Consider the following 12,887-nt stretch of genomic DNA (forward strand, 5'->3'; position numbering starts at 1 on the left):
GTTGTCTCCTGAAGGCACTAAGTCCCCTAAACACACACTCCCCTGGGTTGGTTCCACATCAACCATGCACAGTTTTCATCCTAGCTGCAATTTGGTTTCCTATAAGCCACACATACTGGCAAAAAGAAAGCTGGCCAAAAGCATCAAGAACTTGTTTCCTTGCTAGTGAGTGTTCTCACAACAATCAAATTACGACACACTACACAAATACACATACATCAACAGGTGTTTATACAGGAAACACTGGTGAAGGTCTAAGCATATTTGTGTGATAGTTTACATGCTAATAAGGTTTCACCACTGTGTCCTGGGTTAGAACCTGGTAAAGGTCCTGACAACAGTGACTTCAGTGCCGCTGTTTCTTCCTCTCAGCAAGTGTGTTTAACTACTGCTGGCTCATGTATCATACCTGACTGCCCAGGGGGCGGAGCGCCTGATGATCCTCTCGGCAGACACAGGAACACCGTCAGGACGGCAGCTCTGTTCCCAGCACAGGGTTCTATGGCTATTGGCTTAGGTGCACCCTGAAAAAGAAAACCCACTGTAAGTTTGCAGAGGTGACATGGCCTGGCTCATGTTCTTTGCATTTCCCCGATCCCTCAGTGAGCAAAACTGCATTCCTAGTTGTTGGGGACACCGTCGCCCTGGCACAGTGCGGATGTGTGATTGGCTCTCTGTGAGCACATGAGCACATCTCACTAGGATGCCCTCGCTGGTGTCACAGAGCTATGGTTGCTTTGGTTGCTTCCCTCAGTTTTCCCCTCTCATCAGTGATGTGCCCATAACCTCATTGACCTAATTTAGTGATCACAATTCCATACTGTGATCTACTGGCACTTCCATTTCTAAAGACGACTTCCATGTATGCATGTTGAATACACCAAACACAAGCGACATTATTGCCAACGTCAAGCAAATTGCCAACATTCCAGAGTCTACCCTTTTAGCAGTTTAGCAGACAATATAATGTTGTTACATACAGCCCTCCTGCTGTACAACAGATATCTAGATTCAGTCACCTTATCAACCTAGGTTTATGGTCATTGCTCTATGCCGACTTCTCTATCCCTTCCTGACCTAGTGACCACATCTCTGTTCTTTATTTCTGTAGATGTGGCTTAAGGGAACTCCACATATAAGGGAGAGTTCCATTATCTACGTATCCACATATCTATAAACATGCACTCCATCCACACACACACCACCACACGGACACATCCCTGCACACACACCTCCTTCCTACTTGCACACAAATATATGCATATTTTGGGCTCAAAATAACTAAAGTGACTTTTGAGACATTACAGGTTATCATCTTGGCCTAGGAATGGCAGTGTGGGCTACATTATTTGAAGAATTACAGGTGGGAGTCAGCTGATATGTCAAAGTGGTACCTCTGCATAAAGGCAAAATTAAATAGAAGACAAAAAAACAGAAAAGATGCCTTCAATTATTAGAACAAATAATTTATTCAGATTTTTTTCAACTTAAGATATTTGAACTTTTGAAGAAATATAGACATATGTAATCATTCACCTAGAATATTCTAGAATATTGCCATTTCCAGAAAGCTTAATGAGGCATTAAAGATAAAATATGTCTCCTTTTATGTAAAACTTAGACTGAGTTTCCGGTTACAACACTTTTATGTGGTTATAAAGGATTTCTCCTTTATAGCAACATAAATCTCATGTATAAAATTTTCCTCCTATAGATATATTTTGGAAGTTTTCAATACAAAGGAGGAAGCGGCCAGGGTGGGAAGCGAAGGGCATTAAAATGTTCAAGATAGTGCGATCAGCCATGTTGTTTTACTGGCACCAAGTTACATGATCTGATGGTCTGATACTTTTAAAGTTTACATTTAATTTAACAGATTAAGTTTTGAAAATGTTAAGTCAGAATTAGCATAAATACATAGGTATTACCCAATGATGTAAATATTTAGAGAATAGGCTTGTCACATGGCAAGACTAACAGAAAAAATGCTATGAAATTTCCAACCATATTTCTAGGCAACTGAAATGTATTTTAATTTAATAGATGCAAAATAGATGTAAAGGTCAATTTGCTAAAATATACCAAGAGAATATAAAATGAATTCCAGGTTTAAATGACAGTAATTTATTAGAAATATCAAAATCCCTTTCATTGTAGATAAGAAAAACTGATGATTGGTATCAACAGACAAGGTTATCTTTGTTTTTTTGTTTTCTAGCTCTAAGTGGAACAACCAATACATTTAGTTTATCCAAAGTCATTAAAAAACTGATTACAGAAACTAGAGTGGCAGAATTTGGATATGACTAAAGATTTTTGAGAAATAGTATGGTTTGGTATGGGGCTCAATGGTTTGGGAGTCCATTTGGGAATCTTGCTGCCAGGCTACCTTCCTACACTTTTTTTTTTTTTCTCCAAGACAGGGTTTCTCTGTGTGTAGTTTTGGTGCCTGTTCTGAAGCTCACTCTATAGACCAGGCTGGCCTCGAACTCACAGAGATAGCCTGGCTCTGCCTCCTGAGTGCTGGAATTAAAAGCGTGTGCCGCCGCCGCCGCCGCCGCCGCCGCCGCCGCCGCCCGCCTTCCTACCTTTTAACACTACAGGAAAGACTGTAAATTCCAAAAGACCGACTGAAGGAAAACTTAGTAAACTGTAAGTTTAACTGTGAGCTTCTGGTGGAATAGTGCTTAATTATGCAACAGTTGAAACTACAGAGACCGCACTGGAGGACAAAGGGCATGAGAAACTGGACCATGGCACAGGAATTATGCCATCATGCCCATGGAAGACCTAGTCTGTAGAATCACTCTCTCCTCCTCCTCCTCCTCCTCCTCCTCCTCCTCCTCCTCCTCCTCCTTTTTGGTTTTTTTGAGACAGGGTTTCTCTGTGTAGCCCTGGCTGCCCTGAAATTCACTCTGTAGACCAGGCTGGCCCTGAAGTCACAGAGATTTACCTGCCTCCACCTCCTGAGCGCTGGGATTAAAGGCATGCACCACCACAGCCAGTTTGTAGAATCATTCCTAGACTAATTCTCTCCCTCTCACTTCTGCTGTGATCATATAGAAAATACCTTTAAAAAAACCCCTCTGTGTTGATAAGCTATGTAAAAGGAGATTAAAATCTATTTTAAAATTAAATTGGCTTACAACTTGGTCTATATTCAGCTCCAAGAATTTTCATAGAAGGATATTAGCAAAACATGAATTATTCATTATGTTTAAAATATTAGTTACTAGCCAGTTCTTTGACACTTCTGAAGGAATTCACATAATTAAAATTTTTGTGAAAGAATTTGTGACAATATCAGTTTAAATATGGGGTTTTAAATTTAAAAAAAGGAAAGAAACACTATATATAAAACATTGGAATTTTACAAAAGAAAGTGGCAACAAGCTACACATGATAATATTTTGGATAACCTGAGGTTTGTCAGTTGTTTTGTGACAGACATGTGACTGTGAACGACCGTCGCTTCACAATGACATAACACACTCAGAGAACCTTGCAATTTATCGTGGATTTTCTAGGGCTGCCCTGAGGGGAGATCAGGCTCAGATCTGCGGCCTGCAGCACTCTGCAGCTGGGGTTGACTGCAAGGCATTTCCTGTTTGTTGAGCTGCAGAAAGCTGGTGTAGAAAACACCGACAGTGATGTAACGCGCAGCCCTAGTTCAGGAAGCACGCGGCACGGACACCCACACAGAACCGCTATTTTGCTGGAGGTTTTTCAAGTCGTCCTTATGACGGGTCACAAATGTTATGGCAAATCCTTCCCAGTGTTTTTTAGCTACTAAAGACAAATAACCAGAGAAGCTTCTGGAGTCACAAATAGTTTCAGGATATATCTTGAAACATAATATGTTCTGAAAGTGAGACTGTCATTTGTGACATGAGTCCCTGCAGGTTTGGAACAAGCCAAAGGGCAAAGCTAGCTAAAGGTTTCCTCTTCACCTGCTCGAAAACCCTGGAGAGGCCATCTCTGGAAGCCTGTGCGTGGCATGGCGGCCTCGGGTTTAACAGAATATCTGATGCTCTCAGACCAGCTGTTCACTCACGTGCGGGGTTCGGACTCATAGGTAAGAAGTGAAGGTTTAGAGGAAGACCATAAAGATAGTGGTCAGACAGACACCCCTCAAAGCCACATCAGAGTCACCTAGCTATGAAGCTGTCCGTGGAGGTCGTGATCTTTCTGCTTGCGCTTCCTCGTTGCCGGGGTCTTGGGTGTGTGCCACCTAAAACCACGTAGATCAAGTTTCTCATTCTTACGTTCTCTCTTTGAAATGCCCGAGCACTATGCTGACTTGGGGGCTTGTCTCTCGGTCTTTATTATAGGTATTGGGGCACAAGTTGGGTGTCCACGAGTTCCCGAGCAGGCCTGAGTTAGTCTCTGCCTTGTCTGTAGCATGTTGTGGTGAATACCACGTGAGTAAAAGAGGGGAGACAGGAGCAGGTAAGCTTGTCACAGGGGCAGCAGCGAGCCAACAGTACGGCATGACAATATCCGATTAAGGGTGCTGGAGGGTCAATAAAACACTGGAAATAATAACCACTAACATGTATGAGTACTTTGGGTACTCTGGGTGCTGCTAAGCATTTCACACACATTGCTATGTGTAACTATGTAGCTGGCTTACTAGGAGAAAGTGTCATTTTCTGTTACACAGATAAAGAAACCAGAGTTCAGAGAGGTCAGCTGATACTGCCAAGTGACACAGGCAGCTGGGGCAGATCAGATTCGAATACGTAGGTTCTTAATTGAAATTCTAGCTGCAATATTATCAGGCTACTCTACGTTCTAAATATACAATTTTATTAAGAGTACATTTTTAAAATTCAAGACTTTTCTCATCCCTTCAGTTGGCTATGAGTAGTAGAAACCAACTGAGGATTTTAGTTATGAAAATTATATACATATGCCCATTTATTTTAAAAAATATTTTAATTAATCATTTGCTAATTTGATACACTGTATCTTTTATTTACAATTTTTAACAACTTTTCCATAGAATAGATTCTGATCGTGCTTCCCCCCTTCCACTCTTCCTCCCAGGTTGTCCCTGCCTCCCCACCCACCAAACTCTAAGTCCTTTTTATCTCTCTTTTTAGAAAAAAAAAAAAAAAGCAAACCAAACCAAACCAAACCAACCAACCAACCAAACAAACAAACAAAAAGGGCAAACAAAATGAAACAAACAAACCAAAAATAAATAGCAAAGGAAAAAAAGCACATACCCCCCACACAAACACACCCACACAAACACCCCCCACATAGCCGCAAAAACACGAGTGTTGGAACAAAGACGTCCCTGGGTCGGCTTTGCCCTGTCTGTCCCTGTGCCAGACGTCACTTCCTCCAGACGTAAAGTGAACCAGTAGGCTGAGTGACTTTCAGGGTCCTTTTCCTCTTTAATAATTTGTGACTATGATTTATATAATTTATGGACAAACTCTAGAACATCTGACATAGCAGTACCTAGTATTATGCCTAAGTATCATGAAATTTAAAATTTCTAATGCTTGCTAATGTTTTTTCCTGCTCAGGCACTTTTAATGGCCGTTATAATTTAAAGAACATTCTTATGGGATATGATGAATAAGATCACATGGGCCTGAGTGGCCACCATCGCATGCCAAAAAAGCAATTAGAAAATTGAATCAAGGAATTAAGGATTAATGCGGCTATGTTATAGCTGTCAGCAGTAATGAGTGTTTTGACAGCGAAAGAATAGTCTGATAGTATTCACAAATACTAATCTGATATATGAGTGAACTATTCAAAATGCAAACTGCACATTAATCACTCTAGCGTTTCACTTCTAAAATGTATTTAATGCTATTCTTACCAGACCTCTCTATAAATATGAACGGTTTGGTATTTGTAGTTTGATGACTGTTTAGATTGACAGAAAATTTAGTTTTTTAGCCACATTAATAAAATTGAATTAATTTACTAAGTCTTGAATTAAGTCAGTGCAGTAGTTTGTTTATAGCTAATCAAATATGTTGGATTCCATAGGATCAGCAAGTCCCAGGCTTCCAGAAGCCAAAATCAGATTCTTGGATTTCACTGTCAGTCTTGAAAAATGGGTGAGGCTGGAAACTATGTTCTTTACTGATTGACTTTTCCCTTACATGAAATGATAAATGAAAAAGGTACATTAGCTGGCTTCATTCAGCAGGAGAATCCTCAGTAAAAAAATAAATTAAGCTGTTGGAATACCCTCAAAAACAAGGCTAAACCATTCTGGAAGTCTATTCAGAGAGAGTAAGGCACCGTCTGTGGGAACAGGTAAAGGGATAGACAACTCACAGAACTGGCTGGAGGCTCTGAAGGACTCAACTGTCAATCATTTCACATCATACTAAGTACTTTCCTTTGAGGACACATCTCCATGTGTCTCTGTTCTTATTACATAAAGGCACACATTCAAAATCATTCATGTATGCTGAAGGTTCAAATCTGTAGTATTCTACGTTGCTTGATTGAAACTTGCTTTTTACTACATGGCAGAGACTTGGGAGTGAGGAGGCTCAGTTGTGATAGCAGCCACCTTAGTGCCAGCTTTACAGCCCAGGAGTTAGGTACCAAAAGGAAAAACTGAATAGTGTGATCTCATGTTGTTGGAATTGGTTAACGATGATAAATGCTGATAGGAGATGGTTTTGAATGGATCATCTTTAAAAATTGATTCCTGGTAGTACTTTTCAAATACTTGACATGGATTATCTATGAAATAATTGCCATAAGGAGAATTTTAATAATCTATATTCTTCTCAGCACAAAAGCAATTTAACTACCATGCTTCATGTGTGAATCTGAAAATGGAGACTGTCTTTCCAGGCCGTGAAAAGCAGTGCTAAATGAGAAACGGGTGTGCCGGCCACATCAGTCATCTTCCTGTCTTGCTCAAGCACAGGGCCGGACCTTTGCCATGTTTTTGGACCACCTAACATGGAAGCCAGCACCGTCCATTACCAGAAGACCCAGCTCCATCCTTTCTACCCTCAGGAAACTAGTGCAGGCCATCCTGGGCCACTCTGGGACCTTCTTGCTCTGTCTCATGGAGCAGTTCGCTCTTTCGGGATCAGTGGGAGCTGTGCTGGTGCTGAGAGGTAAAACCAGCAGCCCGCGCTCTGGATTCAGGCTGTTCTCTCATCCAGATGTGAGCTTGGCACTTCTCTTGTCTCAGATGTCTGACGGGTAAGGTAAAGCTGAAGGAGTATTACTCCCAGTGTCGATACAAGGACTGCAAAAATTTAGGTAGCTATTCACAGACATATAGCAAGTATGTGACATGGTATATCAGCTGTCCTGAAAATAGCATCCACGCAGCTCTCATTTAGCTTTGGAGTTGTTCTCTGCTCCATCAACTCAAAAGGAAGCTATTTGAGGGCAAAGTGATAGTTTAGGAATCTCTGTTAATGGCTTGAAATGAGTTAATTAAGAAGTTCAGCCTTTCAGGTGAGAATTCTGCGTGGGAAGGGTCATCCCTGATGCCAAACACCTCGTGCTGCACATCAGCACAGCTGCTGAGGATGTTCGGTTTATTCACAGCGGGTTCTGCTTTCATCAGATTCTTATCTGTGGGCCCCATGTGCAGCACAGAACAGACTCTCTAAGACCAAGGTGTGTTTAACATACACAATAAGTGGATAGTCATGAATGCATGCATGCTTCCTTTTCTTTTCTTTTCCAAATTGTATGCAAGGCAAACCTCTGAGTGTTGTGGGGAGATATGAGCAGAACCTCACTGTGGAGCAGATCAATAGACAGCAACAGGGGAGTTAAATTAAGATTGTGCTGTGATTTCTCAGACTAGTTTATTCCAAAGCATAATGTGTCCTTAACGCAAAATGCCCCCTTGGGAACATGGCTGCCAGGACAATTCTATTTAAGGTAACAGGAGGCATCAGGGTAGAGTGTTGACTATGGTGCAGCCAGAGCCCCTCACAGCCGACTGCAGCTGGGTGTTGACAGAGACATTCTCCATGAATCTGCAAGGAACCCTGAGGTGAGAGTGGAAGGGGCAGAGGAGGATGGGCAGTTCGCCGGGAAACTGAGGAAGCATGGAGATTCCCGGAAGAAAGGGGAATCTGAACCAAGAGGCACAATGCAGAAGGCTGGTCTGAGAATCTGCTAGACATCCCAGGAGAAGAGGACAGGACCCTCATCAGTCCCTCACACTCTTCTTGGCCAGGGCTGAGTCTCTGCTAAGCGCCGAAATGAGATGCTGGGATTGGGGCTTGGTCAGTGTATCAAGGTATGCAGATCCTCTCAAACCCACACTACAAACCCCTCGGGAATCTCTGTGTCCTAGAGAAATCTGTTAGGCTTAGTGCACATTAACTTAAAACATTTACTTCTGAAACTTCCACCATAAAAGTAAATCAAGAAGCGCTGTGAAAACTCAGTGTCAGCAAAAGAATGAAGTGCAGATTTGGCAATATTCTTAATGAGGAATCAAATGTTAATAGATCCAGCATAATAAATGACTTTCTGCTATGATTATTATACCAATCACAACCTATTACAAGTAAGAAGAACATGGTCAAAATTCTGAATGAAAGAGCTTATTTAACTTGTACAGAAATGCACATCAGCACTGTAGAGTGAAACTTGCCTGGACAGAGAGAATGAGTCATTCTGGATGACAGTTTTCCTAGAAAGCCAGACATTAACCCTACAAGGACCAGAGCTTCACTATTTGGATTATGTGAAATAACTGTCTCTCTGCTTCTCAACTAGACCACAAAATAGGAATAGAATTTAATGCTTGATGCAGTTTTCACGGCATTCTGCAAGTACAGAGAGATACAAATTCGACCCTGCCTTTCCTTTCTCCTCTCCACCCTGCTCCAGGGGCCCCAATATCATCTTGCTTTTTGTTTTTTTGTTCTTTATATAAAGGCAAGCAAGGGTTGCGTAGCTGCCAGCGAGTAGCATCGATGATTGTCCCCAGGACACGACAGTGATACCCACACTGAAATGATCTCAAGGACTCCTTTCTCCTCTCTCATCTCTCCCGTTGCTATGGATATGGCTAGCCCACCAACATCATTCCAAGTGCTACCTAGCTCCAACATTCCCAATCACATGGACCAAAATTTGTAACAAGCCCCTGTTCCTTGAGATCTGAGAGCAGATTAGAGTATTCATTTTCAAGAACTCAACAACAGAATTTGAAAATATTCATACTATAACGCCTAGAAATATTTCATTAGACTCAAATGATTTTTTGCACATGAATCAGACTTAGTTTTAAACCAGACATGAACTTGGGTACATTATTTAACTTTTTTGTGCCTCAAGTTTTCCATACAGAAAAACAGAGATTATAAAACCTAAATTGTGAGGTTATAAATTTTTATAACAGGTTAAATAATTCACAAGTGTAATTTTTCTTAGTCAAAATTAATTGAATATCAGCAATTTCATCTGGGTCAACCTCACTAACTCTGTTTCCTCTCCTCTGACTTTAGTTTGGTGAACCATGGCAGGGGAGCCTGGGGCTTTGTGTGTCAAGGACTCCTCTTGTCCTTCCTGGGTACTTTTACAGTCTTGGACCTGAACTCAAGGGATGCGACCAGTATTCTAGTGTCTATGAGTTAAAGTAGGAAGTGAGTTCCAAGTTCAGACATTATTCTATAGTAGAGAAGATGATTACAAGTCAATGCAAACGTTAGAAAGTCCTGAGGTAAAGCCTCTTAGAGATATGTAGGCTCCAGGAAAGAAGAGAGGGGAATAGTTTAATGTGAGGATATGCTCAGGAATGGCTTCTTAGGTGTGTTTGTAATATCTCTGACTGGCCCAGGAAGCCTCTCCTTGCCTGATCACTCTCTTTTATATATATATATATATATATAAAAATATATATATACATCTATATGCTGTAACAGGAGTCTTAAAAGGTCTTACTAAAAACAAACAAACAAACAAAAAAACCCCCGATGCCAGCTATTGAGGTGAATTCTGAAAGATCAGAGAAGTGGAACAAGCCACAGACAAACCTCACCTCGACAACTCATCTGATCCTGTTTCCACGAATCCTGAGGCTGAAAGCTTCTGAGTCCTCACGTGAATGGATCTCAGCTGAACTGCTGCTAAAAAGCTTCTAGTCCATGGTCCTCACACCTTATATACCTTTCTGCTTCCTGCCATCACTTCCTGGGATTAAAGCTGTGTGTCTTCCCCATGCAAGACATGAGATCTCAAGTGCTGGGATTAAAGGTGTGTGCCACCATGCCTAGCTGTTTCCAGTGCGGCCTTGAACTCACAGAGATCCAGATGGATCTCTGCCTCCCAAGTGATAGGATTAAAGGTTTGTGCCACCATTTCTGGCCTCTATGTCTATCTAGTAGCTGTTCTGTTCTCTGATCCCAGATAAGTTTATTGGGTGCACAATATATTGGAGGACACAATATCACCACACTATATCTATATAAAATAGATACACACATCCACACATATAGAGATACATATATATTAATTATATATAATGTATATTGAAATGTCCTTGATTTTATTGTGAAGTGGGTTAAGATAGAAATGGGTGATGGGAGAAAACAGAGGCAGAGGGTTCTTTTCTGCTTCAGAAAGGCCAAGTGATTTTTCCTGTAGGTGTATAGGACATCATCCCCCACGCTTAATGGAACCCACAGATGGCATTTGTCATACCTGCTCATGGCCTGAAGTGTGTGGAATCCGTACGTGTCAAAACTAAATATATTTACACAACACTCCTTTGGGGCTTTTTGTCACATGACTTCACCATGTGCACACAACTGTCTCATCATGACATGTATTAGAAAGTGAAGGATATGACAGTGAATAAAATCTCTCTCCAAAGCTGTTTTCTTTAATTCCAAAGCTCCGTTTTCAGTATGACTAAAAATTAATGGTCAGAGTCTGTGTAATGACCCGGCCCTAGTTTAAATCCTGCTGCTTTACAAACTCTCTCTTGGCGACAGTAATTATCTAACTGATTAGTCCTCAAGGAGCCCTCTGTCATTGGGTGTGGCCCACTGCACACATCTGGATCAGTCTGCTTTCTTTAGAGAGCAGTTAAGATACCAACAGCATAAACACTGATACCAAGGCGGAAGTAAACCTTGGATATTTCTCCTCTGGTCTGTGGTGAATTAAATCTTCCCCCAAATTTGCAACCGTCTGAATGTTAGCATGTTCCCTTGTGTGGAAATACAGTTTTAACAGTTTGGATTTCAAAACTGCTCGACCTCAGCCTCAGGGTTGAAGTACTGATCCCCAGAGGTGAGGCCTTTGAGAGGTCATTAAATAAATTCTAAGGCTTAAAGCTCCGTGGTTTAGCTCACTGATAAATTCATGGCTCAACTAGCTGGTAAGCAGCAGTGGAAACTTTATAAAGTGGGCCTTGCTGGAAGGAGGAGGTCACTAGGGTGTTCCTTAAAGGGCATCTTCTCCCTCCCTGCTTCCTTGCCTCTGTGGCACCCTGTGTGGCTCCACTACATGCTCCTGGTTGTGATCTCCTGCTTTACCGTTGGCCATGGTGATGGGCTGGCCATCATGGACTGAGCCATCTGAAACTGTGAGCCAAGTGCATTTTCCTTCTGTGAGTTTCTCAGCTGATTTGTCACTAGATCAAAAGCTGAGCAATAATTAGGATTAATTAAAAAAATCATAGCAGAATAGGATAGACCTGATGTTCTCTTGAGAGGCCACGCAGAGACAATACAGAGGAGAACATCACACGAAGAAAAAGGCAGAGATTGGAGCGATGAGTCCACCAGGAGTGAACGACCATGGTCTGCTGGAAGCCAGCTACCACAGCTAGGAAAGAGACGAAGTACCCACTTGCCTTCAGGACCTTGGAAGGAGTCAACTCTGCCAGCCTCTTAGTCTCAGACTTCTGGTCCAGAGAACTGCTGTTTTAAGCTGCACATCTGTAGTAACTTTTCACAGCAGCCGTGGGAAACCGACACAGTATCTCTAGTCACAAACCAGCATCTACTAGAGTAGCCAGGCAACACTGCCTGCCTGTTATCTTCTTCTGTTGCCTAGAAATGACCACGCTAGTAATACTGAAATGGTGACCAACAGTGTTGGGGGCATTCAGATACCTTCATGTGAAAAGTAAGCAAAATATCAGATAAAATGGCAAAGGTTAGCAGGGAAATGCACTTAACTGTGAGAGTTTTGTGCTCATCCTGCAATTAATGACATTAGTAAACTTAGAAATCATCATAATCACTCCTAAGAATGTAGGCACAGGCTATGTTGGATGTGAGGTTCCCTAGGAAACAGATTCTGCCTCTTCAAGATGTGTGAAGCAGGTTTACAGGCAAGCAGTGCCAGGAACAGCATCTGTGTCTTTGTAGGGTGGAGGCAGCAGCACTGAAGAATGCACGGGTCACCCCCAATGCGGAGGCCTGAGGCTGTGCTGATATCCCCCCCAATCCCCCAGCCCGGTGCAGAGGCCTGCAGCTGTGCTGACACCCCCCACCCTCCCCCACCCCCCCACTCCCGGGGCGGAGGCCTGCGGCTGTGCTGATGGGTCTTTGAAGCTGTCCTGTGGAATAAGGTCTTTCCCTGGGATGGGGCTGCACCACACTGGAAGAGGCAGGTTCCCTGCAGGACTGTGCTCTGAGCTGGGAAGATGAACTGCTCAGTCCTAAGAGGTAGCACAACCCAGTACTACTACAGTACTCAAGATTATAAAGAAGAATTCTCATTGGCTGAGAAAGGGACTTAAGCCAGCCTCAAGCAAATGGACGCAGGATGCAAGCAGGTGTATCCATTTTAATATCTGACAAAACAGACTTCAGACAAAAACTAATCAGAAGAGATAGGGAAGGGCATTACTTAATCATCAAAGGAAAAATCCACCAGAAGGACATTGCAATTCTAAACAT

The 12,887-nt window shown here is 42.2% G+C and overlaps 1 protein-coding gene across 1 annotated transcript in view; it reads right to left on the reverse strand.

Moving 5' to 3' along the window:
* Atrnl1 (attractin like 1) overlaps positions 1-12,887 on the reverse strand; it is a 590,535-nt gene that overhangs the window by 101,171 nt on the left and 476,477 nt on the right. The window contains exon 28 of the mRNA XM_028880975.1: positions 410-524. Coding sequence (XP_028736808.1) covers positions 410-524 — 115 coding nt within the window. The remainder of the gene's footprint in view (positions 1-409; positions 525-12,887) is intronic.

This window comes from Peromyscus leucopus, chromosome 1 (genome assembly GCF_004664715.2).
Source record: "Peromyscus leucopus breed LL Stock chromosome 1, UCI_PerLeu_2.1, whole genome shotgun sequence".
In the NCBI taxonomy this organism is placed as follows: Eukaryota; Metazoa; Chordata; class Mammalia; order Rodentia; family Cricetidae; genus Peromyscus; species Peromyscus leucopus.